Source organism: Mchenga conophoros, linkage group LG18 (assembly GCF_057382185.1).
Source record: "Mchenga conophoros isolate Kocher_MC1m ecotype Shallow Benthic linkage group LG18, M_conophoros_male_GT1.1, whole genome shotgun sequence".
NCBI lineage: Eukaryota > Metazoa > Chordata > Actinopteri > Cichliformes > Cichlidae > Mchenga > Mchenga conophoros.
The window spans coordinates 21,969,669-21,997,366 of record NC_140543.1 but is presented as its reverse complement, the minus strand read 5'-3'; the positions used below and the strand labels follow the sequence as shown (position 1 = coordinate 21,997,366).

Genomic DNA, 27,698 nt, shown 5'->3' with positions numbered 1-27,698 from the left:
TGCCACAGACACGCCGCCTTTCTGCTGTGTGGAGAAATGTGTTCAATCACCATGGCTACTGGACAGACCCCTGCTGTGGTTATTAGGATTTCTCTGTCTGCTCGCACAGGTTAACCACTCACTGTCTGTGTTACGGATGCGAATGTGAGTGAGTGTGTTCAAGAGGGTTACAGGTCAAGAGGTGATTTAATATTATAATTATAGAGCCAGAGTGGTGGGTTTTTTTAAAAGCAGGATCTCACCTAGAATGGATCAGCTCGGACCGCGCTGCCTCTCAACAGTATGTGAGAAGGGGGAACATGAGAAAGCTTTAAGCTGTATTGATTCAGCCGACTACTCTCGGAGTGAGTACCAGAGGATCTGAAGACAGAATTATCCATGCACCATTTCCTCCCCTGCTCCTGTGTGGAAAATTCTGCAGTTCCAGCTTTGTCGTAGCCTACATACAGCAGAAACACACACACACTCAGGGCCCCATAAACATTGTGCTTAGGGACACACACAGCAAGAGAGAGAGACACACACACAGCGTTGAGGTTTGATGTTGCAGAATAATAGTTGTTTGATTTATTTATAGTCATTCCCTTCCATCTGAATGGCTCTGCATATTTTTTTGTTAAATTAATCTTAAAATAGGACAAGCAGACGGATTAAAAAAACCCCTGCAGAAGCACGCTGCTGTAATGCTGTAAAATTTAGGATTTTCTCTATAGGCTGCTACATCATTTTTCCCATATTAAGTTATGCCGTAATGTGGGTTATTATAGCGGTCTCTGAGCCTACATAAAGTGCGCTGAGGTCTTTATAAACACTAATAACACGCACTTGGGTGCTCCAGTTTCACTCTGAGTCCATATGAAGAGATTATGGGAAGCCATAAAACTGTGGAGGATAAGTCCCACCAATGAAATCTGAATTTCTGAGACACGGGGCATTGTCTGCATATGCCTCTTTGCCCTGAGTATCCTCCTCCTCTACTCCCCACCCGGTTTCTCCTGAATAATGCACGATGGACACCCCCTCCTGCGCTTCCTCCCTTCAGCCCCCTCCTCCGCGCCGGCCCTGTGTCCAATAGCCGACGCGCATTTTATCAAGCTATCTCTTCTGAGCCAATCCCGGTCCACTCAGTGATCCCTGTAAACCGGATGCCCTCCCTTCTGCCCCTCAAACAGACGTAATCTGTGGATCAGAGAGGCAGGCGCCCAGTCAGTGCGTGGACTTGGTGTCGGATGAAGAAGATGGGAGTAAGAATAAAAATTAAAAAAATTAAAAAAAGAAAAGAAATACTCCCCGCTGCAGAATCAGAAGAAACTGCGATCAGCGCCCCCGCGACAGGAGAATGAGTCCTGCTGCTTCACCAGCAGGGTGAAGGGAAATCTTGTGAGTATGCCATCATGTCAAATGCATAACCTAAAACGGGGATGTGGTGTTTTTTTGGTTAATCCGGTGCAGTCGGCGCAAAACCGGCGGTTTAGTTAAAAAGAGATGATGCATCTTTTTTATATATGTGCGTTTTTTAATAAAGTATGAATGAGCTGATTAATACGTGGCTGGATGTGAAACTCTGTGGCGGTGTGTGATGTACTCCGGGTTGTCGCTCGGTACTATCGAGGCGGCTTTAGCTCTCAATGCCACTCATTTCTTCTTCTGGGCATCCGTGTGACTAAAGGAAGAGAAGGGGAAAAGGGCGATTTCCGATTGCTTTGGCAAGTATGAATCCTTTTAAAGCGCACTTCAGTTAAAAAAAACGCTCTCGCAGACGCGTCGATTGCACACGGTGGGCAGACAAACGCTGCCCTCCCTTCTCGGAAAGTTTTAACGGTGTGTTTAAAAGAGCTCAAAAGAATCACGCCGAGAGGCTTCAGTGCAGCATAACTTTGACTGCTTTCACTCAGCAGACAGTCTTTCGTTCACACTGAGGCCTGAAAGTCGGCTGATAAATGGTGTCTATTATTTTTCCCAGCCGAACAATGCGTACCGGCTTTGTTTGGACCATCTGTCATTGTATCGACATTACAGCCAGCCCTCCTGCCCCACAAAGAATCCTGAGTGGGAGACACCTGAAGCGCAGACAGCAGACGGCGGTCGTTCAGAGCCGCCACCCGTCTCTCGCCAAGCCGTGACTCATGGTGTGGTCCGTCTGAGTGGATGGGTGCGTAACGCGGCCACAAAATAAACAGGCGCTGGAACAAAGTGTTGCAATTGAAACATGATTTGTTTTTGGGGAAGGGATTCCACATCATGCACGCGTGTCTGCTGATGTGTGGTTTATCCTCAGATGTACGCTGGGACTGGAATAGTGCAAGTAGAGAAAAGCGTTTGCTGTATTTGCGCATCCTGAATTCTCGGAAACAGCTTGTTGCGCATCTGACTTCCTCCCGGAATTTTTGGGCCTTCGGCACATGGCGAAAAAAACAAAACAGCCAGACTGCCATTTTCAGGGTGGACACACACACACACACACACACACACACACACACACACACACACACACAGATACAAATAAACACACTCCATCACAAGCACTGCACACTCAGTTTGGGGCATAGAGGCCTGATAAGCAGCACAGCTTTGACCCTCCAGTTAGTTGAATGCAGCTGAGGCCAGGAGACTTCAGAAACTGCACTGCTTAGCTTATAGACACGTGGTACCAAGCACTAATATGCCTTAAGGTTAATGAGGCAGTCTCCATAAATTCTTTTGCCATCTGGATATAGTAGGTCTAGACGCTTAGTGCAGCACTACATTTTACCCACTATAGATTACTCACAGAGTGATTTGATGAAAAGAAAAATCAATGGAATTAAAGAAAAAACATTTACCTACTGCCGAGAGCCATTTAACTGCGTGTACTTTAATTTCTTTTACATAAATTAGTGGGAAAATCAGTCTCAGTAAGCCGTGTGGTGGAAGAACACTCCTGATAGGCACTGATGTGATCAGCTGTGATGGCCTCGCTTCCATCCCTGTCAGGACTGAGTTACATTTAATTCACTTTAGCCGTGTCCCCTGTGAAGTAGAAAAAGCTGCTCCCTCACATTACAGAGCAACCAATGTCCGGGTGCATAGCTGTTTAATTCGGTTTCAGAGAGTTATCGGGGTGGGATAAGTGAACGGAGCAAAGCCAGCGTCTTCCTGCCGCTGTAATGTGGACGCAGGGGCGGTTTGGATGTTGGCTTATCTTATCTCCTGCTTGGATCTATGATCATCATTCCTGCATAGCTCATTATCACATATGATGAGTTTCATCAGCTGCACCCTGCAATTATGTTGAGAAGCAACCTGCTATCACAGCGGAGAGGCTCTCAGCCGCAGATCACTGTTGTTCCTCCATTACACGGCATCTATTTCTCAACAGAGTCCGCAGAACAGTTCCAATTAAACATTATTGTTGCTTTAGTTCGTCTCTGTCGGTGGAAATGCAGCGATGGCACAGGGGATCATCATCAGCAACAGCAGCTGGGGTTCGCCGATTCGTTCATTCTGGCTCAAATTCAACTCCTGGATGACGAAAGTGTTGAGGATAGCACAGCTCAGTTCAGCTGCACTCATTCAGCACGACTGCCTTTTTTTAAATAGCAAAAAACTAGTTACATCTTGTATATTTTTATAAATCCGTCTCTGTCTAAGGATCCAAAACAGCCAATACAATACAATCTCACAACTCCTGTGAAGAAACCTTGCGGTATGTCCATGCATCTCAGCTAAATGGAAGTTTAGGCCTGAATGCGTTCATATCAACAGGATCCTGTGTGTGTTTGTTCTTCCCCTGTGTGTGTGTCTGATTGGGTAATGGGTAAATGGAAAGGCTAGGTAATGGAGACCCCTGCACCCTGCCTTAGGCATTGTGACATACTGCGTGTCTAGATGAGTGTATGACCTCTAACCTCTTGTCTAGCCAACGGCTCAGGTCCGCTTGGGTCAAGCCAGGTGGCTTTCAAAAGCCTACTGGCCCGTTCACAAGCAGATGACATTTAAACTCTTTGCACGTCGGCTGATCAGCAGCAACATTAAAGCCACTTGCCATAACATTGTGAACGCCCACCTTGTCTTGCACCAATATTGCACCTCTTGATGGGTGGGCCTCCAGGATTGTTGGACCTTTGTCGTGTTTCTCAAGCTGTTCCTGAGGAGTTTTTGCCGCATTGTGGTGGACGCCGCTGCTATCAGGGAATACCCTCGCTGTGGTAGGTACACTTGATCTACGACCATATTCGGAGGGGTTTGATATGCAGATCAACGCACATCTCAGAGGAACGAAACAGTCCAAAATAAGATCTACTTAATTCAGCCTTTTCCTTACTTCTTAAATTCAGCTCCCGAGAAATGGCCTTTCTCTCGCAGCAGCTCAAAATCCCAAATTAAGATCTTAAAATGCTCTTTTTCTTCTCTCTGCGCTGGCCGTTTGTTTATTTGAAATGACTAACCCAAGAAAAGAGTAAGAATCAATCACATATATATGATTGGACTGCACAATATCAGAAATCAGTCTCAGTGATCGAAATCGAGCCTTTGAGTCTCTGTGCATTTTATCTCCTGCTTTTCTTGTGTTTCTCCTGCTATTATCCAACTGGGCAGAATAATTGGTCTTAGCTTGATTTATTATTTTGCTCTTCTTATGGTTCTGAGAGGAGACAAAGACGAGAGGAGACAAAGAAAATGGTTGTCTGGCTTTGTGTTACAGGTAAATTTATAGAGTAGTAGTCGTGGGAAATGCTGATTATGGTGCTAAGAAAACAAGTTAAACATCTCTGGAATAATCAGATTTTACCCGTCCCATGCCTACATATTTTTTTTCCCCCAAACAGCCTGATTCTTCTTCTGCTTTTATCTTAAAGGGTCAAAGTGTAGTTGACCAATAAAGATATGAGAAACAACAGATTTAAAAATCCAGACGCAGATCGGCTAATCTGCTCGTTTTTCCCACGTCGTGGTTGCGGTGTTTAATCTCAAACTACCGTAAGACACAAACTAGCCTTGAACCTGTCGCTGCTGAGAGAAACAGCCCGTCTCCATTCTGTCACTACATGGTCTCTATTGTATCTCTGCACAAGAAACTCCCCATTGGAAATTTTGGAATCTTTCCCATTGTTCCTAAAGGAAAGGGGGGCTTTCATATGGAAGTGGGGAACGCCAGGAAATGACTGGCATTCTTTGTGGACAATTTGAAAATAAACTTGTGGGTCCTCACTTCTCTCTCAACAGCCAAGCACAAAACTAGAAATTAGAAGTGAGGGTCATGGTGTTAACAATTCCCTCTTTCTTGTGTTTGCTGCTGTAATTTGTCCCCAAATCTATATTTTCTTCTACTGGAGACGCGCCACCGCAGTTTCCGCTTTTTGTCGAGAGCTTTGCACCCTCTTCTCGACAGTTTCTTGAATGGACGCATTCTCTCTGTCTTTTTTTACTTTTCCTTTTCCTTCAGTATTTGTCCTTATTTTGCCTTATCTTCCCCCCGCCTGTCTTTAAACACAACCCCGCTGCTTGGGCTCTGCTTTATGAGGTGTGACAGTTGAAGTCTGGTTGCCGAGGCAGGCCGCGTGGACTGGAACGTAAAGCTTTGCATTCAGCCGGGTTTGTGGAGGACTTAAACTCAATTCACCCCTACAGTACCTCGTATACAGGAACTGCCTTCATTATGCTGAGCTGGCATGAAAGTGCAGAACTGGAAGGAGGGGAGAGCGGGGAGAGGGAAAAAATAACACTTTAACCTCGGAGCTCGTAGTTGAACACATGCAGTTGCTACCTTTGAAGGGAAAAACTGAAAGAAGATTAAAAGCAGATGTTAATTGAATTAATTCATCACTTCAGCTGCACAAAGTTTAGCCTCTTTTTTTTCTTGTGTATTTTGGCTAAAAGTGTTCATAGCTCTCTCTCACTGCTTTGATTTAATACTAAACAGGCTTTCTCAGACGATCAGCCTCTCCACCCCACAGATTGACACTCACACCTTACCCTCCTCCTCAAACTCCTCTTGTTGTTTTTCCCACCGGGCCAGGGGTAGTTCCCAGGTATTTGACCAGTCTAGCGTAGCAGGGAGGCTGGTTGTTGTGTCCTCTGTGAGACAAAGGCAGCGTGCCTCAAGTATAGGGATGAAAGGAAACGGGGCTGTGCAGCCACTCATTTTTACAATGGGAAACCTCCTTAGCGAGGCTGTAGGGCAAATGACCACCTTCTCTCTTCCTTTTCTTTAACAAGCACCGAGGCTGAGAGCGTGTCTCTATCTTTTTTCTTTTTGTAGTAGGAGGAGCAGCGCCGCGTATATACCTATAGATGTGAGTTTGTGTGCGCGTGTAAAGGAGGAAGGGATATCCTTTGTCTCTGCGCAGAGTGCTTTTTGAGCTTTCGCTTCCTTACACCTGCTCAGCTGACAGATGGTGCTTCGCTGTTAAAAGATGAACCAGCAACCGAGGTTGAAATTGTTAAAAGATGGGTGGGGGAAATTTAAGGGAGATATCAGAAAAATAAATACGTATGCCATTTAAAAATGTTGCTGGATCCTCTCTTCAGTAAAAGGGGACACGGACATTGGGTGTTTTGCTTTCTTCAAAATTGAAGGAATTACCTTCAATTACCAGTAAGAAAAAAAAGAAAGAAATAAAAGCCACTTTTAAGATATTAAAAGCAACAAAATCTGTTCAACTTCACAGTGTTACATTTAAGGCTCGATAAGGGCTGTAGGACATTTTGGCGTCGGTGAGTCTAAAAACCTAAAAACATACAATATGATGTGAAAATGCCTTTAATTTTATGAGCAAATGATATATTTTTTCATTAAATCTTCTATATTGGTCCTCAGTGTAGTGTTGTCAGGAGGGGCGGGGGGTGGGAGCGGAAGCCGCAGGAGTCTTTTATGGCTCCAGGTCCAGAGACAACCTGTTCTCAGGCACTTCTCTCCTGGCACTTTTTTATGACATCATAAATTCCTCCATTTCCTCTGACCAGCCCTAGGTGGGTATAAAGGACGTACCTGGCCAGTAATTGTCTGTCTGGCCCTCTCATCTGTCGGATTCCTAATGCTGCTGGTGACCTCCTCCAGAGCCAGACTCTCAGACTGCCTCAGGATACAGAGATCTCTTAGATCTGCACCGTGGACCAATAAAAACTGTAGTTTATTTGTTGAGTGATCGAAAAAAAAGAGTGAGAGAGAAGAAGAAACAAAAAAGCTTGTTTCTAGTTCATTTAGATTAGCAACGAGAGTCAGCCTGGCACCCACATTATGGAGGCCTCTCTGCGTGCATGTGCTCTTCAGACCGTCAACATCAACCCACTCCCACTCTCAGACCTGTTGATACCTTTTGTTTGTTGAAATATGAGGACGAACAGCAGAAAAGAAGGGATTAGGGGAAGAAAGACAAAGTTTTTTTTTTCTTTTTTTTGGAGGGAAGGGGGCCCAGAAACACTCAGCGCTCACATTAATCTGACGCTCAGCTCGGCTGGCCTCAGGGAGGCTCGAACAATACACACACCAGCATGACAACATTCCTGGAGGTTAAAAAGGTCAGGGGTCACCCAGTGACCCCACCCTGCCAATCAGTTCCAGGGCACTAACTCGGGGCCTTTGTTTTTGCTTTATGTCTTCGCACTTGTTGAACAGACTCTGAGCCTTATGTTACAATGTGCCCTTTGCTCTCTAATAGACTGGATTGGCACGGAGCACTTTTACGTTTGTTAAGTCAGTTTTGGCTTAGATAATAATCGTTTTTTTAAAAACAGGGAGGGGGCTGCGAAGAAGGAGAGCGTAGCAGTGTTTCATTGCTGCAGCTTCGGGGTTCAGAGGCTTAAATGCAAAACAGAACATGGAGAAAGAAAACACATTAGCCCGAGGCTGCAAAATGTGCACATTGACTTTAAAAAGCTTTGGCCAGGTTTGCTTGGCAGTATACTTTTTAATATTATGTCTGTAGCCTATGGCGCATACTATAACCCAGCCAGATGTTTGGCAAGCCCACATCTATATATGGGAGCAAAAGGAACCACGGCAAAGCAGCCAAGCTGTAATTATTGTCCATATTTTCAATTGATTTATGCCCATTTTATATAATCAGCCCTCCCGGGTCACTTATTAGTCCAACATAGGCAACGTCGATGCTCAAAGTTGTATTTTTCCTTCCTCATGGAAAATCCAGCTTCGTTTTTTTTCTTCTTCTTCTTCTTCTTCTTTTTTTTTTTGCAAACAGCACAGCAGACTTCAAATAAAGTCTGCGAGCCGTCATTAAAGTGGAGCGTATGCATGTGTAGGCATGGAGTGGCATGTGAGGCCCCTACGGGGAGACTGCAGGTCTGTTAGTCATTATGACTGAATGTACAGTATACACTGGAGTGGACACGCAGCTACATTAAAGCCTCACCCACGGCCACATTGGACCACCCCAGAGACACACCGCTGGCACTTCCTCTGCCCGCTTCCATCGCTCAGCCTCAAGGGAAGTGCGTTTAGGGATTTCCTGAGCAAACTCGGGGCAATTAATCGTGGGTTGATTAGGAAACTTTCTAGTGAAAATCCAATTAATTGTAAGAAAACATTGTACTCTTTTCCTTCTTTTTTGTGTTTGTTGTTCTGTGCATTGAAATAAACACCCTCCTGCGTTTTCTTGTCTTCTAGGTTTTCCCACCCGGCTCCGTGAAGATGATTTCAGTCAGGTATACTTCACCACAGCACTCACTTTCTTGCAAAAATATTCACAGTGCGTCACAGAAAGATGGCTATAAACCTCTTGAATTTTATCCTGCATGCCAAATCCGCTTATACAGTGGAGGAAGGAGACACCGCTCTCTATTAGTCTGCAGTTAGAAATGAAAGCCTATCTTGGCTGCAGCTGTGGAGGAGCTCCAAAGATGGGGACGTTTATTGTCAGGAGCAAATAGAGGCCTTTTTATTTTGTCTAGCAGCTGACGCCTCTCCCCACCCACTCCTCCATAACCGCTTTTGTCAGTAATGTAGAGTGGCCTGCTCGGGCAAGAGCGAGAGACCATGAGAGTTTCAGAGTGGAAAGGGGAAAAAAAAGAAAAAGAAGTGGAGTTAGCTGTTGATAGGCTCGGGGAGGAAAGGCACGGCTGTTTGCCATATGGCGCAATTATCAGCTATTTGAAATGATTATCACTCTCCATCAATACAGTGTTTAAATGTATATATCTGAGTGTGTGTGTGTGTGTGATTTGATCTCTGGTTTGTGCCCCCGGTGTAATGTTGAGATTCTGTGACCTGCAGCTTGGCCCCCCATTTAAACTGGGATAGCTATGATCTACCCACCTCTAACCCCAATCCCTCCTCCCTCTGTCACCCCCTCCTTCCCTAACACACACACACACACACACGCAAAGTCTACCAGCACAAAAGAAATATTCAGCTGTAGAGAGGGGGTCTCTCAGAGGGCGCGACATTGAACTGGGGGGGGGGGGATTAAGTAGAAATGGCTGGCTGACACTGGGGTTGCCATGGCAAAGCCCCCTTTTTCTCCTCTCCCTTCGACCCTCCGCCTATTTTTCATTTTAGGTCTTATTGTGGGGGCGAGGTGTAAGTGTGTGTGTGTGTGTGTGTGTGACTGTGATGGAGTAGGGACAATCTAATTCGACATATGAATTTAGGCTCTTATCAGAAGCTGCCCTGCTTCACCCCGGGAGAAAAAGAGACCTCTGCTTCAGTCAGAAAGAAGAGAAACATCCGAACACGTGATGTTACAGACCTGCTATCTGCTGAGTATCATTAAATATTATGGTGCATTTTATTTAGCAGTTAATGTATTCCTGTCATTTAAAAAAAAATAAAAAATGACTTGAACATCTTTGCATGTACACAGAGGAAAGCATCCCACGGCAGAATTCAGAGGCAGTAATTCAAAGACGCGGCGTACGCACGGGACAAAGAACCAAAAAACAAATTGTCTGTTTTATGACTGAATTACAGCGGCAGTAATATGGCGCATTACTCATCCGCTGCAGCCGGGGCGTTATCACGCTAGCCTCATACTGGCCTCCCAGCAGCCCCAGCAGAGTAATGGATGCAGGTCGAGCTCGCGCGATGACATCAGCACCCTAAGCCGATGAAATGGGGCGATGAATGACCATAGATCAGCGTTTACCAACCTGACGTCAGCCCCTGCTCTGTGCAGCAGTGCACTGACACCGCCGGCAGTTGTTCCCTCAGATACTGGTCCGCTTTGGACAAAGGGAGCTCACAGCAGGACGTCAGTATTGTTCTCCGGACTCGGTGTCCATAAGACCTGTGCCAGGATTGAAGATGGTTAAGCAGAACTGCTCACAGGGTCTTTAAAGAGTAGAAATACAAGCATATGCTTATTATATTTTAGTAGAATTCAGCCTAATTACAGAAATCCATTTTCTCCCCAGTGCCCAGATATTTGTCTCTGAGATTTTATTTTATGCTTCCACCACAAAAAGACTGAAGATGAATGGAAGCACTACTTTGTAGTGAAGAAATGGCTCTAATGAACACCGCTGACAGAATGATATGTGGGTTATTTATAGAAGCTGGGACTTTGTTTCTGGAAAGATGGTTTCGGTATGTAACGTTTTGAATGTTTTTTTTTCTCAATGCTGTGATCAAGAAAAACAAAAAAAGAAAACGGCATAAATCAAAGAGCTCAGACAGATCTCACAAAATCTATGCAAAAGAAGCCAAATTTATCCTCATGGCTACACACCACAGGAGGAAATGGAGAAAATGTTTGTCTGCGTGTGTGTTTTTCTTCTTCTGTTTTCATGTGTGTGAAATCAGTCTTTAAAGAGAAGACAGTGGGATATCAGCGCTAACAACTTTTTCTTCATCTGTGTTTCAGATGCTGTTACGAGCAATTTTCATCTGAAGATGAAAGACTTCGTGTTCCTCTGATTAATGAGGTGGTAGTAAAGCTCTAAAGCAGAGCCTCTCAGCTTATGCTCGAGCTTAAGTATGCTTCGTGATGCTTTTGTGTGTGTGTGTGTGTGTGTGTGTGTGTGTGTGTGTGTGTGTGTGTGCGGGGAACATAACCAGAACTGTCATTGCCCTGAGGACAGCGGACTCATTCTGCCACTGTCTTGTGTCGTTATGTCCTCTCGTTACGCAACCTGACCTCTGTGGTTCTGAGCATCGTCCCCGTCCCCCTGTCCCATGCCTGTCTGACTGGCTCTCCTCCCTCCTCTTCCTCCACACCCTGCCTCCCGTGTCAGCTCGGCTCACGGTCACAGCTGCCGTCCTTCCTCGCCTTGCTTGCCTCGGTGAACATTCAACGCTGTCGGTGAGTTTGGTATGGACACAAAAAACCATCGACCGTTGACTGTGCCCCGTGGTTCGCTCCGACGGCGTCAGGAACGAGCGAAGGAAGAAAAAAAAATGAACAAAGGGGCAAAGTGGCTGCATGAAAATCCGGTGACGAGAACAGACGCACACAGCCGCGCCGCACACAAAAGTGACACTCTGTTTCCACTGTACCCGAAGACCTAAGGTCACAATCAACATTCATTGCTGTCGCTGGGTTGGACTGTGTAGAAAAGCTCACTGAACAATGAGTGCAACTGTGGCCCAGATCTGCCTGACTCGCGTCTCAGCCAATCAGTCGGCCGGATGTGAGGCACTCTGATTATTTTATTTATATACTTCTTGTTTTTCACTTCTATTTTCTCCCTCCTTCCTCCCTCCTCGGTGCTGGGAGTCTTAAGGGGAAAGAGAAGGAGAGATAGAGACACAAATAGACTCCTGGCTGCTTGCTTGTCCTCATCCTCCTCTCCTCTAATTGATGGTTATGTGTGCAGCAAGGGGGAAGGAAGCGGAGTGAATGTGTAATCATTTGGAGTCTCTTCTCCTTTAGATGTTTCATCCCTCTCTTTTTTGTTTGTCTAATTATACACTGAGCTGAGTTAACTCTGCGTTAACTGTGCGCCTGTGCTGGCAAGAGAGACGGGCCGATGGAGAGGGAGGACAGGGAGAACAAAAACTCCAGAAAGCTTACAGCAGTAGATAAACGATTATCTAGTTTTCACTAGATTTTGCTCGATGTTCCCCCTCATGCAAACGTGCTGGGAGAAGGAAGGAAATTCCGGCTGTATAAAGTCGATTGTTTCCACCTTTCTCACCGAGGATGCCTCATTATCTGTGTTTGAGTTTCATGAGAGGTTTCCTGCCTGCCCCTGTTTGTTTGTGTGTGTGTGCGCTGGCTAAGATAGAGGACCTGTCTGGTGATCTCACGGTGCAATATGTCATTTTCCTTCTATGCTAAAGCCTGCTGTCTCATGGGGAGGGGGAAAAAAGCAGTCTATAACCTTGTCTTCCTTCGCAGTCTGGGACCGGCCACACCGCTGCCATTTCTCATTGTAGCCGCCTGCAACGACTTCTGTAATTCAAGTAAGGTGAACCCAAAGCTCACACATGTGATGTATGGGTGTAAGAATGTTTGTGTCACTGATTTGTCAATTAAACTAATAAAGTTGAATCAGTTCATTAGGCTGATGTGATTATTTACTGTTCGGATTAACTCGTGTTTCACGTAAGAACGATCTTTGTCATCTGTGTCATTTAGTCACCAAGTCCCATGTCCGTGTACCCCCGCCTCCCAAGTCTCTCTGTATTATTCATAGAAAAGCACTCTGTGCAGTGGTGCAGAAGAGTGGAGGTGATGTAATAGTGGCCGTGAGCGTGGCTTCGGACTGTCATTTGGGATGGATTCATGCGACAGGAGAAAACGCTCGGTTTGTTCAGCCTTGTTGGTGTCGCCAAAAGGCGCAGCTGATGGCAAGAGACGATAAATAAAAGTGTCATCACAGTTTTGTTGAAATTAAACTCGGAAAGTTATCCAAACCATAAAATGTATAAAGGGAACAGTGTGAAAGCCCACATCGTGTGAACCAGTGTGTAAGAAGCTGGGATGCTGAGAGACACGAGAAGAAACCTCGGGAACAGACTTGAGCTGGAAACAAATCCAAGTGTTATTGAAACGTTGTTTCACAGCACCTCAAAGTGACACTACCCCCATCTAGTGCTGAGCTGTACACACAGCCTCCCTCTGTAACGATGTGGAAATCATGTATCATTTATTTAGCATAGAGTAGCTGAGGGAAACTGACCAACCACAGCCGAGTATTTTGGTTAGCTTTAATTTTTAATTGATCTTGGGTTTTTTTTTTTGTTTGTTTTTTACAGAAGTGCATTCCTTGTCATTAATCTTTAAAATTTTAAATTGCTTTGGAGCATTACAGAAAACAACAACAACATTAGAGTGTTACAGTTAAATCATTTCCAACCCTGGCTTTGGTTTGGTGTAATTAAAAGTGCTACATAAATTGGGAATTATCAATTTGTTGAGATAAATAATTTCTACATCACATTAGTATTGAGAAATTAATGTGCTCAAAAGCAGACAGCATATGTGTAATTTCAGTGGGCTAAACAAGCATACTTTGGATTGATTGTCAGGTAAATATGTTGTTATTTTCATTCTTCTTCTTCTTCTTCTTATTGTCATTATTATAGTACTGTATAAAAGCCTTGAGCCAGCCGTCATGTTTTTACAGTTCTCTTTCATGGAACTAGACTAAAGTGGTCTCGCACTGTAGTTTTTTTTCTTTGGACATCGGTTGCTTTTTCACTTCTGACCTTGTTCTATGAAGGATTCAAGCATAAAAAGGGCAACGAACTCCAGGGATGAACCAGTGTTGTGTCAACAAATAACGGACAACTTGTTAAAGAACAAATGTTAAAAACGATCTTTACCCACTTTGTTATAAGATGCTTTCTTTAAAAGACTCTATGATAATGATGATAGTAAGTAGGGACGGGTACCGGTTCTGACATAAACGGTAGTAACCAGACCGAAAAGCAGCGCACATTTCGGTGCTTTTTTTTCCTGAGATGTCACTTTGGATTCTATAGCCAATCATTTTAGGTTTCCGAGGATAGTAGGCGGGCCCAGGTACGTAAGTTCTTTTAGAGCAGAGCTACAGATTAAAAACGCCCAAGGCGAAGCGGTCAAAGTCTGGCTGTACTTCACAGCAAAAGATGCAAACTCAGCAGCCTGCAACAAGTGCTTTAAGGTGATACTGTGCAAAGGAGGTAACTCCTCGAATCTGTTGAAACACCTGGTGACGTATAGCATTTTGTTATACGCCGAGAAATGCTGCGAGACCTCACACCGGGCACATCTACTGCGGGTGTGGTGCCTGTTATTGGACCCAGAGTTAGCAACATCCCCCAAAAACACGAAGAGGAGAGTCCTGGCCCCTAGCCCTGCCAGTGTAGCAGAAATGATGACGGATGATGACGGCAGCAGCAGCCGTTCTTCTCTGCATGAGTAGCTTCATGTTGTTCGTGTGTAATTTACGTTGAGTACACTAACCAGTTATTACATTAATGCACGTAAGGTGAACTAGCAAACACCTTCGTAGTTACATGCAGCTGTGGTCTTGTTTGATGGCAGATACTCCCTGCACCCTGGCCAAAAAGGCTAAAATGACCAAAGAAAAAGTGGAAAACAGTTAAACATGACAGGTTTTGGACAAAGTTTGTGTTTTTTCCATTGTTTAAGCACTGCTTCCAGCCAAGAGTGATGCCATAAATCCCCTATAGCTGCAGAAAAGGCTAACATTGTTATCTTTTTACAAAAAAAACAGCTGAACATGAGAGGTTTGTGGACCAATTTTGTGTTCTCCATTCTTTAAGCACCGGTTTGAGCACCGTTTAAGCACCGGCACCGTTTCAAAAGTACCGGTTTGGTACTGGTATCGGATAAAACCTAAACGATACCCATCCCTAATAGTAAGTGGTGTTGGGAATTATGATCACAGATAAGTACTGTCAGATTTTGGCCTCCTCAGAGCCCAGACCAACAGAATAAAAGACGGCCAACATCCAAAGAAGAGCTTTGAATGTCCTTCAAGCCTGGAGAATTATTCCTGCAGACTACTTAGAGATTAAGAGAAAGCTCCATGAAGAGAGTTCAGCCAGTGTTGAAGAATAATGCCGGTCACACCAAATACTGACTTTCAAGCTCTTTAGAATTGTACATGTTGTAAAGACCCACCTTTTAGCACATCCCAGCACACCCATTCACTTCACCAGATACACCTTGTTTAGTTCTCTCACCTTTGATTGGGTGTGGTGCTTGTCCTTAATTGCACTCACCTGTCACACATAATATAAGGACTGCATTCACTTTTGGCTCACTCCTTCTTCACTCCCACACGGGGCGGCAGCAGAGGTGAGGTTCTGTTTGGGGTTTTTATTGTATGTATTGTTTAAGGTAATGAGTAACTTAAATCTCTGTTTTCTTTCAGCATTGGCAGTCCATGTGTGTCTTTCCTTCCTTCTTTGCTTTATTGATTTGAGAATAAAAGCGGAACCCTGTGAATGATTAGATGACTGCTTTATTCTTATTCTAATCGGATGAGCCCATGATGCTGATTACTTAAACCCTGAGCCTTCCTTCCTTCATAACAGTACATACTCTGTTTTTGATTTATATACTTTATATAGACTCTATTTCTATTTATGTCTGTACATGTTTCAATAAATCGTTGCATACATCTCTCACTTTTCTAGCTAATTTTAAAGAAATTAGGGTTTGCTCAAGACCTTTGCAGAATATTGAAAATGTGCTCCTGACAGCACTTTGCAGCTGTACAGTCCTTTTGTATTTCTTATTTTGTCTACTTAAAAATCTTTCCCTCATTGCCATATTACATTATTACCATTAAAAAGATAAATTGCTGTTCTTTAATATTTACTCCATGTCTTACCCACAGACGCTTACCACTGCAGCCAAGTTTATCGTAGTGAGTAAAACTTAACACTAAAACCAATCAAATTTTAAAAAAAAATCTAATTTTGATAACTCTGCTGCCTACAGGCTGTTTCTGAAGGAGCCTCGGTTCCTTGCATGCACAGAATCTAGCAAAATATAATTAAGATAAGACGAGAAATACTTTATTTATGCCAACAGCTGGGAAATGACTGTGTTTAAGCAGAAAATTAAATGGAAAATACAAAAAATGAAGATCTTCATAAATCAGAATATAATACAATAAGATTAAACACAAAATGAATGCAGGTAATGTGTAATGAGGTATTATACTAAGTCAAAGGTCAAACTAGCTTAACCACAGAAAAGCTACAGATTAAAATCAGGGCAGATTTCTCATCTAACTGTCAACAAAGAAATACCTGCTCTGCAACGTTCTTTAAAGAAACAGATCCCACATTGTCTTTCTGCTTATGTTACTGGAAATTCACCTATTAATGTTTAACGACTTCCTGGGTTTTTTATCACGTGGCACAGAACTTCCAGAAAACTTCTCACAGTGAGAACTTTCAGAGCTGGAATCTTTCAGCGTGAGAAGATAAACAAAGAACTAAGATAAAAGGAGGCATGCAGTGTCACGTGTTAATATGGACAAATTCAACAGCACACAAGCAGAAGTGGTTTTAGACCTGAACAGGTACTCAATGTTTCCCTGAAACCACACAACCACTCATGGAACTGGTTACTCTTTCTCACCACAGCTTAATTCATGGACAACTCTTATATTTACAATGAATACAAACATTTAATATTACACAAGCTCTTAAAACTGAGTTGATATCTGCAGCATATTTGTCATTTGCAGCAGGCTCCATAAGACGCCGTTCACTATAAAACAGTGAGGAATCACAGGCTGCTGAGCTGGTGGATCCTCTGCGCTCTATTCCTAAAATGATGATAGATGGAGTTACTTCTCCTGCTGTTTATTAGAAAATCACAGTGTTTGCTCTTTATTCTGTTTCTAAAAATCTCACCTTATGCGATCGACACAGTTCATCACCCATCTCAGAGCTGGATTGGCGCATGCTTTCCCCTTCTTTGTGTAGAAACTACATTAAAACAAAGCAATATGTTAATATTTATACACCCACAGTAAACACTAATGTTGTGTCAAGTTTTTTTTTTTAAATTTTTAAAGCAGTTTGTTAAAGTAATTGTAATGATGCTCACATGATGGCATTGATGGGACACATCTCTGTGACAGTCTGGACTGAGTACCCCTCGATGGCTGAACATGGTAATCTGCCTGTCATGTACCTTCGACAGCAGTAACGATAAGCTGTGAAAGAAGGAAAGAAAACGTGTTAAATTAAAATATGTGTATGCTTATGTGTAAATGTGATTAAACAGACAAAAAATCAAAGAAAATAAGGCAAGAAGGAAACAAATACAAACCTGCTGATGTGTTTGCAGTCAGACAAACGGTAAGTGCGATCACCACCACAGCTCGGATTGGCAGCATGTCTTCTTCGTTTGTGTTGGCAGCAGTGACTCTGATGATGAAACTGTCTCGCCTTTTCAGGTGGAGTCAGAGAGGTTGTGCTGGTAAACCTGCTAATCACAGCAGCCTCATGTATACCTCAGCTCTAAACGCATCAAGACATGTGACATCATCACAAAAAGTCCCAGCATTTTCCCGAGTTAAAGATAAAAAAAGAGGAAGCGGTGGAACAGGTGGAGCAGGTGGGAGTGGCTATAAATACAAACTACACTGTGTTAGTGTCTGCATACCTTTGTTTTGACTTTAGTAAATATGCAAATATGTGTGCACATGTTTATTTCACAGATGATATCAGTAAAAAACAAACATTCATGATGACATATTTCCAAGCAGGTGAGGAAAAGATGGTGTTCTTGTTCCAGCAAAATTATTAAATGTTAAAAATTTAATATCAGTGCAAAAAAAGTGTTCTGTCTAACGGTTCTATATGTATGTATATCTACGATCATTTTTAGTTTTTTTCATTTCTATGTTTCAAACGTCTGTCCAGAAAAAGAATCCAAACTTTAAAATGATGAATGAATAAACAAAGCAACATATTATAAAGCTTAACACGCAGTATTTGGGAGGATGATGACTGGCATACCACTGGGACCACCATCACCTTCACCCTCCACATCTTCTCGAGCTCTTCTCTGAGCCCTTGGTATTTCTCGAGCTTCTCGTGTTCCTTCTTCCTGATATTGCTGTCATTTGGAACCGCTACATCCATCACTACGGCCGTCTTCTTCTGTTTGTCACCACCACTATGTCCGGTTGGTTAGCCACCACCATTTTGTCCGTCTGTATCTGGAAGTCCCACAGGATCTTAGCTCGGTCGTTGTCCATCACCCTTGGGGGCATCTCCCATTTTGACCTCGGGACTTCCAGGTTCTATCTATCTATCTATACATACACACAATTATAAATTTATATAAATGTTAAAGATATATATATATATGCATACAAATATTGGGTCACATGTTAGGTTAACACTCCCTGACAAGACAAAAACTCCTGCAAAGCCAGCTCCTGCAACATGGGAAGTTTTATAAGGAGTGTCTTTGCGACTTACCAGGCAGTTAAAACAATTAAAACATAAAAGAGGCAAAAATAAAACTAATACAGTGTGAGACATTCAGAAGCACATGGGGATAAAGTGTTTAAAGAGGATAAATTATCAACTAATGCAAAATTACAAATAAAAATGAAAATCTCTGGAGTTGGAGAGCTGGAAAAGGTCACGATGAACATGTAGCCGGTGTATCAGAGAAACTCAGGAGAGTTTTCGCCAAGCACAACATCCCAGTGTATTTCAGACCCAGCAACACACTCAGACAGAAACTGGTTCACCCGAAAGACAAAACTCCAAAACACAAACTTAACAATGTGGTGTATGCTGTACAGTGCAGCGAGGAATGCCCAGACCTCTACATTGGAAAGACCAAACAGCCACTTCACAAGCGCATGGCACAACACAGAAGAGCCACCTCCACAGGACAAGACTCCGCAGTCCATCTGCATCTTAAGTATAAAGGACACTCTTTCGAGGATGCCAATGTTCACATTTTGGACAGAGAGGACAGATGGTTTGAAAGAGGAGTGAAAGAAGCCATCTATGTCCACTGTGAGCGACCATCTTTGAACAGAGGCGGGGGTTTACGACACCAACTCTCTGCCATCTATAATCCAGTTTTGAGATCCCTTCCCAGACGCCTTAACGCCCACTCACATCCTGGGCCATCTGACCTCAGGAAATCACATGATAGGGTGGGGTTAGGTTTCACAATGAGCTCACCCAAAACCAGGCTGATTGTGACCCACACCCATTTTCACACCTTGGCTCATGTGATTAGTTAGAGGATAATCAGGGGGTCCCTTTGTCCCTGTTTGGGGGGAAACTCCCACTGGGTTTAAATCTGGGACTCTCCACCATTTGACCTTAGAACTGAAGAAGCTTCTCGGATGAGAGATGAAACGTCTTCAAGCAACTCAAAGAAGTCCAGATGCTTTTCTTTGCAAGCTCCTTAGACTAGAGGTAGTAAACTATATTGCAGTTAATATATCTGATCAAACAAATACATAAATACATACAATGAAAAACTACTAGGAAAAAAAAGATAAGCATTTAAAACTATTACAAAGAAGTATAAAGCTAGAAGGCAACAAACAAAATGTCAAAACAGTTAAAGGAATAAAGAGACAGAAAAATCAAGGAGCCAAAGATTCAGGGACCACAATGAGATTTAAAAATAAAATTAATTAAATCAATTATACACAAAATGACCAGAAAAGACAACAAACTGCCATAAGAAACCATAAATTGGGTGATAAGAAGCCAGAAAATTGGAATAATAATATAGAAACATTTCCCAATAAAGCGATTATGAAACTGTAAATAATGATCAAGCAAAATGTGAAGTGACCATAAGAGCATAAGACATGCTGAACAGCCACGGTGTGTAGTGCAGAGTACCCGCAGTGGGTGGCAGTGCACAGCAGCACATGAAGGACTCGCCACATGACCGCTGTGCATCCATGCCATCTAAAAATCACTTTCACTCGCGTACCGATGTGGCCTAAAGCTACATTTGATTATCAAAGTGTTGTATAGCTGCTCAGAAAGTATCGCAGATGTTTCCAGGTAACAGGCCACATATAATAATGTTTCCGCTGCAGATGTAAGGTAAGATTCATATTAGCATCATAATATGGTAATACTATCCTAATATGTTAAAACATTAACCCATATTACCTTATTCTTATGAGGTTACAACCACTTTAAAGTCAGTAAATAAAAATTCAAATGCACAGTTCTTACAATTTTATTGCTAGCAGTTTATCATATTGTCCTCGATATACTGCTGTACTAACTGGCATTGTTTTATTGGCATATGTTGTTTCTACATTTCCCACTATTCCCATTTTCTGGCCTCTTATCACCCAATTAGTCTAATATTGGTTTTCGTCAAACAATTGTGATTCATGATATGACCTTGATATTACTTTAGTAATTAGTAATAACGTCCTCTTTCTGTGTAATTACTGGGCTCCTTCCACCTCATTACCCCCACTATTGCATCATTATTACCAGCCTGTAGTAAAAAGTGCAACTAAACACCATCATCAGAGCTGATGACATCTTGTCTGCACAGAAATACCTGTTCTGATACATGCTTTAAATAAACAGCCTGTGACTTCCTCCTGCTGATGTCACAGGACTTTCATCTGCTATTGTTTAACAATTAGATTGCAGCACAGAACTTCCAAGCTGGAATTTTTCACTGTTACAAACTAGGAAACAAAATAAAAGGAGGAATGCAGCGCCACGTGTTAAATGTGAAAAAAACTCAACAGCACATAACGGGTAATAGTTTAGACTCATTTTATTTAAATGTATGTATAAAATCACAAAAACATATTCATAAATTACGCTTTTTTGCCACAACACTAGATGCAAAAACCAAAATCTGATATTTACAATGTATAAATTAATATTATACAAGCTCTTAGTTTGTTTTCTGTAGCTGGCGTCAGTGGTCTGTTTAAAAACCTCAGATGATCTTCTACATCTGCAGCTGTGAGCTGTGCTGGTGGATCCTCTGCGCTTTTTTCCTAAAATGATGATAGATGGAGTTACTTCTCTTGCTGTTTATTAGAAAATCAGAACACTTGCTCTTTATTCTGTTTCTAAAAATCTCACCTTATACGATTGATAGCGTCAATCACCCACTTCAGAGCTGGATTGGCGCATGCTTTCCCCTTCTTTGTGTGGAAACTACATTAAAATAAAGCAATATGTTGATATTTGCACACCCACAGTAAACACAAATTTCTTTCAAGCAGTTTGTTAAAGTAATTGTAATGATGCTCACATGATGGCATTGATGGGACACATCTCTGTGTCAGTCTGGACTGAGTACCCCTTGATGGCTGAATATGGTAATTTGCCTCTCATGTACCCTCGACAGCAGTGAGGATAAGCTGTGAAAGAAGGAAAGACCATTTGTTCATATAACAGAGGACAAAAAATAGTGCTTATGTGTAAATGTGATTAAACAGAAAAAAATTAAAGAAAATAAGACAAGAAGGAAAGAAATACGAACCTGCTGATGTGTTTGCAGTCAGACAAACAGTAAGTGCGATCACCACCACAGCTCGGATTGGCAGCATGTCTTCTTCGTTTGTGTTGGCAGCAGTGACTCTGATGATGAAACTGTCTCGCCTTTTCAGGTGGAGTCAGAGAGGTTGTGCTGGTGATGTGCTGATCACAGCAGCGAACTAGAAAAATCCCAGCATTGAAAGTTAAAAATAAAAACAAAACAAAACAGGTGGAACATGTGGGAGGGACCTATAAATACACATGGATCCATGGATCTGCAGGCTTCTGAAATTGCACTGATTATGGAATGTTGTGATATTTATAGACCAAATATGTGCAGATGCTTACTATTTCACTGATAATATTAGTTTGAAAAAATTCCAGGTATGATTAAATGTCTGTTTCAAAACTATTTAAAGATTAAGTAGGCGAGATCACATTTTCCTTCTTATTCCAGGAAAATGACCGCAGATCCAGCAGCAACAAGCCATACAGCACCTGATGTAAAGTACTCAATAAAAGACAAGCTTATGAAAAGCTCAAGTATGCCTGGGTAAATATACACTAATTTAAAGTTTTTGACTTAAAAGTAACAAACTATATTAAACTCAATATATCTGATTTCATTTTTAGTCTTGCTGAAAACTTTTTAGTTGCATTTTTAAGAACAACACTAAACTACTGAGTTTTACATCAGCAAAGACAAAATTCTGATAAGTAAATGAGACTAAAGGACACAGTTTCTTAATAGTAAAAGTAATACTGACCCTCCAACCATCCAACCCATCATCAAACCAAACAGCTAACAATCCAGCCAGCCAAGCATGTGATAATTCATTCATAGAATGATTGGGATGCATTTCCAGTTCACTTTTTACCTGCAAAGATTATGGCTTTAACCAAACTAGTGTGGTTTACCTATTCAGAAGAAACAGTGTTTCAGCTAACCTTCTGCTGTGTCCTCTTCATTTTATTTATTCTACATTAAATAAATGTAGTTTTATCAGCTAAATGTTTGTAAAGGAAGGCTCCATGTGTTGCCACGGTGCAGTGGTTAGTACAGCAGCCAAACAGATGAAAAGTCCCAGGTCGCCAGCTGGGAGCAATACAAGCCAAGCCTCTGAGAATGGGGGAATACATACCACTGAAGCTACAAGTTTATTTTCAACCACACAGGAATATTGGAATTAGATGAACAAGAAAGTCCAGGTTGCTAGAATTCTTGACTAAATGAGGAGCTCTTTTTAAAGTCAGCAACAAAAGTCAAAAGCTGAGAATTTTCAGAAAGGCATTGCATCATGTTGTTCTGATATATCTTAAGGTTTGCCAATGTTTTCTTTTTTAGAGTGAAAAGCAAATCTTTTAATTTTGTGCATAAAGTTGACCTAGTAAATCTTTAGAAAAATGTTTGCACTGCCACAGTTTTTTCATTACTTTATTTTTGAGCCGGGTGTGTGTAATAGTGAACTTATAATGCATAGAATCCCTGCAGTGTGTCCCCTCAGTGTACCAGCAGCCCCACTTGATCATATCCACGTCACTGTGTTGTGATAAAGTGAGTAATTGTTAAAAAGTCAAACAGGATATCAGATGAAGCATGATTACCTTCTAAAAATGAATGTTATTCACATAATTTTGTGGTGCAATGTTAAATAATATTATTAAAGTGTAAAGCAACAATGTTAAAGTACTTGAGGGAGGAAATTTGCCCAAATTGAAACCGAGCTCCCTCGGCACACAGCTGCAGCAGCTTTCCTTTCTCCAAGTTTCTTGAGTACATAATGTAGCTAGTCTGTGTTTTTAAATATAATGCAAAAGTGAAATGTACAGGAATGCAGCAAAGATGGTCACAGGAAGCTGAACCAGCCAAGCAGAGTGTGTAGGTGCAGCTCTGTCTGAGGACCTGGACTTCCCCTATTGTAGACTCCTCCCTGTTCTCTGGCAGCTCTGTGGTTCTGGCAGGGCCGCCGGAAAATTTCACCTGTCTTTGCCCGCAGGTAGGACTGTGGAAATGTCTCAGCAACTTCCTTGTTGGTTATCTGCCATTAATCAGGTGTTGTTGTCAAGGTCATGTGAATTAACATTTTCTGTTCGAAAGTACAGACAAGTTTTTTTTATGGTTTTTAATTGTAGAAAATTGACAGTCAATAAATCAGTGCATTCTTGAATGAGTGAGCAAAGAGTCTGTTACCATCAGCTCAACTGCCACCTGCTACCTGGCTAGACTTCCTTGGCTTCACTCCAGAATCATGTGACTGACAAAGACAAACTGAGGCGGATTATCACACCAGTTAATCATCACATTACTTCAAGTTTAAAGTTGAATGGGGTAAAGTTGAATGGCTTATATTGTTAAGCACTTTGTGCTATATAAATAAATTTGACCTTGACCTTGACCTATTAACACTAAAGTGGACAGAAAACAGGCAGTTATGCATTTTGCAGCTCTTATTTAAGCCTTCTAAGCCTTCCACTTCATCATAGCTGATGAAATACCTGCTCTACTACATGCTTTACATAAGCAGCTCCCACAACTTCCTCCTTTGAGAAGTTTCGTCAGTTATTGTTTAGCTGTTTTCTAGGTTTCATGTTATGACACAAATGTCTAGAGCTGGAACTCTGGAAAGATTAAAGGAGGAATGCAGTGTCACGTGTTTAGTGTGAAAAAATTCAACAGCGCATACGTGCTAATAGTTTTAGACCCACAAGAGGTACTCATTTTATTTCAATGTATGTATAAAACCACAAAAACAATTGCATAAATTACTCTTATTTAACACAACAGTACATGCACAAAACCAAAATGTTACAATTACAAAGTATAAATTAATATTATAGACCTCTTAAAACTGAGCTAATATGTCCATTGTTTGACAACATCTTTCTTATTTACAGCAGGCTCCACATGATGGAGTTCACTGGACTATAAAACAGTTGCTGGATGCAAAGATCTCATAAAAAACTTGGTTTTCTTTAGCTGGCATCAGTGGTCTCTTTAAAAAGCTCCAATGATCTTCTATTTCTGCAGCTGTGAGCTGCGCTGGTGGATCTTCTGCGCTTTTTTCCTAAAATGATGATAGATGGAGTTACTTCTCTTGCTCTTTATTAGAAAATCAAAACATTTGCTCTTTATTCTGTTTCTAAAGATCTCACCTTATGCGATCAATAGCGTCAATCACCCACTTCAGAGCTGGATTGGCGCATGCTTTCCCCTTCTTTGTGTGGAAACTACATTAAAATAAAGCAATATGTTGATATTTGCACACCCACAGTGAACACTAGTTTCTTTAAAGCAGTTTGTTAAAGTAATTGTAATGATGCTCACATGATGGCATTGATGGGACACATCTCTGTGACAGTCTGGACTGAGTACCCCTTGATGGCTGAATATGGTAATTTGCCTCTCATGTACCTTCGACAGCAGTCAGGATAAGCTGTGAAAGAAGGAAAGACAATTTGTGACTAAACAAGAAACAAATCATAGAAAGGCAAGAAAGGACAAGAAAGCAACAAATACAAACCTGCTGATGTGTTTGCAGTCAGACAAACAGTAAGTGCGATCACCACCACAGCTCGGATTGGCAGCATGTCTTCTTCGTTTGTGTTGGCAGCAGTGACTCTGATGATGAAACGGTCTCGCCTTTTCAGGTGGAGTCAGAGAGGTTGTGCTGGTAAAACTGTTAATCTCAGCAGCCTCATTTATACCTCAGCTCTAAGCGCATCAAGACATGTGACATCATCACAAAAAGTCCCAGCAGAGGCACAAGTAGGAGGGGCGTATGAATCCACATGGATCCACACAACGGCAGTGTTTGGAAACATTTGTTTTGATTATGGAAATTTATGGAACAACTTTTATTTAACACTTTTCCAGTCTTACAGTGTTTATGCACATACACACACCTGTCACAAAAAGGTAGTGTGATTACTTATTAACTGTGTAAAAACGTGTAACTTTTGGGAGGAATTGATTTCAAACCAGCTCAGTAGGAAGCAAGGAATTATAATTATGGGCAATTTAAAAGAAAAACATTGCATCATACATGTTAATTGTTGCATTAACACACCCTGACCGGACAAAGACTCCTGTAGAGGCAGCAGTGCAATGTGGGAAATTTTATAAGGCGTTGCTCCTTTTTGTGACTCTCAGCATTGACATCACAAAAGCGTCATTCTTAAATTAGGGAAATGTCACTGGTTTAAACATAGCTACAACCATTGATTTTTACTGGTCATAATCCAAAAGGCTGAGACAAAAATTCAATTATAAACCTGTCACTATTTTATTACCCAAGTGTGATATTTTATATATGGTATTTGTATTCAAATATCAGAATCAGAATCAGAATCAGAATACTTTATTGATCCCTGGGGGAAATTGTTTTTTGTTACAGTGCTCCATTTTAAACCAACATTAAGACAAGACAGACAATACACTAACTAAGAATAGTACAATATATACATATATATACATACATACATACATAAGTCACTCAAGGACATACATACAAGGACACATTAGTGTCTGTTTTAATAAAACAAACAATGTGGTGTAAGATGTATCAGTGTTTCGCATATTTGTTCATAAAAAGAACATCTTTGTTTCTCCTTTGTGGTGTTTCCATCTTTATCTTTTGTTAGGAAAAAGAAGAAGGAACACGCTTGGGTTGCTCAGCCTCTGCTAAATACAACTGGAGAGCAAACAGAAGTATAGCCGAACTGTTTCATTCAAAGACACTGGAAGTATAAACTATTACACTTCCCACTGTTGCATATGTATTTTATTTATTCCCACTTAGATGGGAATGTGATTTGTGAGCCTTAACTGTGTTTAATGTTAAATTAAACAGTTACATTGTGTGGGAGTATGTGCTTAAGTTTCCTTTCAGCATATTTTTGAGCATTCAGTACCTTTGAGGTTTTACTGAAGAATATTCTGGACTTGACATTGTATTTTTCGCTGTTTTGGATTGTTGCAAAAAAAAAAAAGTACATTGATCAAGTAAAAGGATGTAACTCATCATTAGTAACTCATCAGTAACTCACGCCCGACCCAGAGTGGTAATTCCACCCTTTTCTGGCTGATGACTATGACCTCAGACTTGGAGGTGCTGATGAACCACATCATCTGCAAAAAGCAGATACGAGATTCTGAGAACAAAGTGGAAGCCTTTTGCCACTTGACTACTGCTATAAATTCTGTCCATAAAATTTATGATCAGAATCAGCCCTGATGGAGTCCAACACCCACCAGCAAACTTATTTGCCGGCTATGCAGACCAAGGTCTTGCAATAGAAGTATAAGGACTGATCGGCTCTTAGATGCCCCATACTCCCAGAGCAACTCCCACAGGACACTCTGTGGACACGGTCAAATGTGCTTTTGAGACTGAGATCACTACAATCACTCTAGATCTCTAATATTTATTCTATTCTTTATCATTGTATCATCATAAATACAAAAGATAATAAAAACTAAACTGAAACTAGCAAACCCACTCTGTCTGTGTGAGTGGGTTTGCTTCAGGCTTATCTTTTCCTGTGTTATGACAGATTTTTCTTACCATTGTGTAATTAACTGTTATTTCATATCTGCTACAGGTAGATTTTCTGAATGAGCCTTGCTTTCAAGCAAGGAAAGAGTTTTCATTGGTGGAGATTTGATAGACCAGTGTCCATAAAATTTTATGCTTTTTCCACATCAATGATGTCATCCTGGGCTATGGAACATATGTGTTTTCTATGTGCAGCCAAAAAGAAGAAGAAGAAGAAATAACTGTCTTATAGCAGCCGATTAAACAGAAAATACAAAAAGGTTTACACCGTAGTAATTCAAAATCTGGCACAACTAGGGGATTAAATATAAAATGAATGCCGGTATTGTAACCCACACGGGAACAAAAGTATAGATGCACGCCTATTAAATGTTTTGGTAGCCTACACCAGGGGTGTCCAACTCCAGGCCTCAAGAGCCGGTGTCCTGCAGGTTTCAGATGTGTCCTTGATCCAACATGGTAGATTTAAATGGCTAAATTACCTCCTCAACATGTCTTGAAGTTCTCCAGGGGCCTGGTAATGAACTAATCATTTGATTCTGGTGTGTTGACCCAGGGTAGTATCCAGAGGTGTGGACTCGAGTCACATGACTTGGACTCGAGTCAGACTCGAGTCATTAATTTTATGACTTTAGACTTGACTTGAAAAAATGTTCTAAGACTTGTGACTTGACTTGGACTTTTACACCAATGACTTGGGACTTGAATTGGACTTGAACCGGTTTACTTGAAAAGACTTGATATTTTACCCCAAATATAAAATTTAACATGCA

General features: G+C 41.6%; 3 protein-coding genes and 1 long non-coding RNA gene across 4 annotated transcripts; 1 reads left to right on the top strand and 3 right to left on the bottom strand.

The window, feature by feature from the left end:
* The first annotated feature begins 1,148 nt into the window (after positions 1-1,148).
* On the top strand, positions 1,149-12,452 carry LOC146553720 (uncharacterized). Its single transcript, XR_014889534.1, has 3 exons — positions 1,149-1,380; positions 8,606-8,643; positions 10,800-12,452. It is a non-coding gene; the product is annotated as an uncharacterized LOC146553720 (long non-coding RNA).
* A 3,454-nt stretch (positions 12,453-15,906) lies between these two features.
* On the bottom strand, positions 15,907-17,362 carry LOC146553719 (C-C motif chemokine 20-like). The gene is made up of 4 exons (XM_085254611.1): positions 17,184-17,362; positions 16,959-17,067; positions 16,763-16,837; positions 15,907-16,674 (listed from the first exon to the last, which is right to left on the bottom strand). Exons 1-4 carry the CDS (start codon positions 17,248-17,250, stop codon positions 16,635-16,637), a joined length of 291 nt encoding a protein of 96 aa, XP_085110737.1. The 5' UTR covers positions 17,251-17,362; the 3' UTR covers positions 15,907-16,634.
* A 3,410-nt stretch (positions 17,363-20,772) lies between these two features.
* On the bottom strand, positions 20,773-21,610 carry LOC146553718 (C-C motif chemokine 20-like). The gene is made up of 4 exons (XM_085254944.1): positions 21,375-21,610; positions 21,144-21,252; positions 20,972-21,046; positions 20,773-20,883 (listed from the first exon to the last, which is right to left on the bottom strand). The coding sequence occupies exons 1-4, from the start codon at positions 21,439-21,441 to the stop codon at positions 20,835-20,837; spliced, it is 300 nt and encodes a 99-aa protein (XP_085111070.1). The 5' UTR covers positions 21,442-21,610; the 3' UTR covers positions 20,773-20,834.
* Positions 21,611-24,163: 2,553 nt separating this feature from the next.
* On the bottom strand, positions 24,164-25,013 carry LOC146553717 (C-C motif chemokine 20-like). Its single transcript, XM_085254918.1, has 4 exons — positions 24,892-25,013; positions 24,696-24,804; positions 24,524-24,598; positions 24,164-24,435 (listed from the first exon to the last, which is right to left on the bottom strand). Exons 1-4 carry the CDS (start codon positions 24,956-24,958, stop codon positions 24,387-24,389), a joined length of 300 nt encoding a protein of 99 aa, XP_085111044.1. The 5' UTR covers positions 24,959-25,013; the 3' UTR covers positions 24,164-24,386.
* Between the last annotated feature and the right edge of the window lie 2,685 nt (positions 25,014-27,698).

Bases quoted from the DNA above. Each gene is read 5' to 3' on its own strand.
- LOC146553717 (XM_085254918.1), bottom strand. From the start codon at position 24,958: ATGCTGCCAATCCGAGCTGTGGTGGTGATCGCACTTACTGTTTGTCTG. The intron at 24,805-24,891 runs GTTTGTATTTGT...CTTCTTTCACAG, and splicing joins GACTGCAAACACATCAGCAG to CTTATCCTGACTGCTGTCGA. The intron at 24,436-24,523 runs GTGAGATCTTTA...TCATCATTTTAG, and splicing joins GACGCTATTGATCGCATAAG to GAAAAAAGCGCAGAAGATCC.
- LOC146553718 (XM_085254944.1), bottom strand. From the start codon at position 21,441: ATGCTGCCAATCCGAGCTGTGGTGGTGATCGCACTTACTGTTTGTCTG. The intron at 21,047-21,143 runs GTGAGCATCATT...ATTTTAATGTAG, and splicing joins TGTCCCATCAATGCCATCAT to TTTCCACACAAAGAAGGGGA. The intron at 20,884-20,971 runs GTGAGATTTTTA...TCATCATTTTAG, and splicing joins GACGCTATCAATCGTATAAG to GAAAAAAGCGCAGAGGATCC.
- LOC146553719 (XM_085254611.1), bottom strand. From the start codon at position 17,250: ATGCTGCCAATCCGAGCTGTGGTGGTGATCGCACTTACCGTTTGTCTG. The intron at 17,068-17,183 runs GTTTGTATTTGT...CTTCTTTCACAG, and splicing joins GACTGCAAACACATCAGCAG to CTTATCGTTACTGCTGTCGA. The intron at 16,675-16,762 runs GTGAGATTTTTA...TCATCATTTTAG, and splicing joins AACTGTGTCGATCGCATAAG to GAATAGAGCGCAGAGGATCC.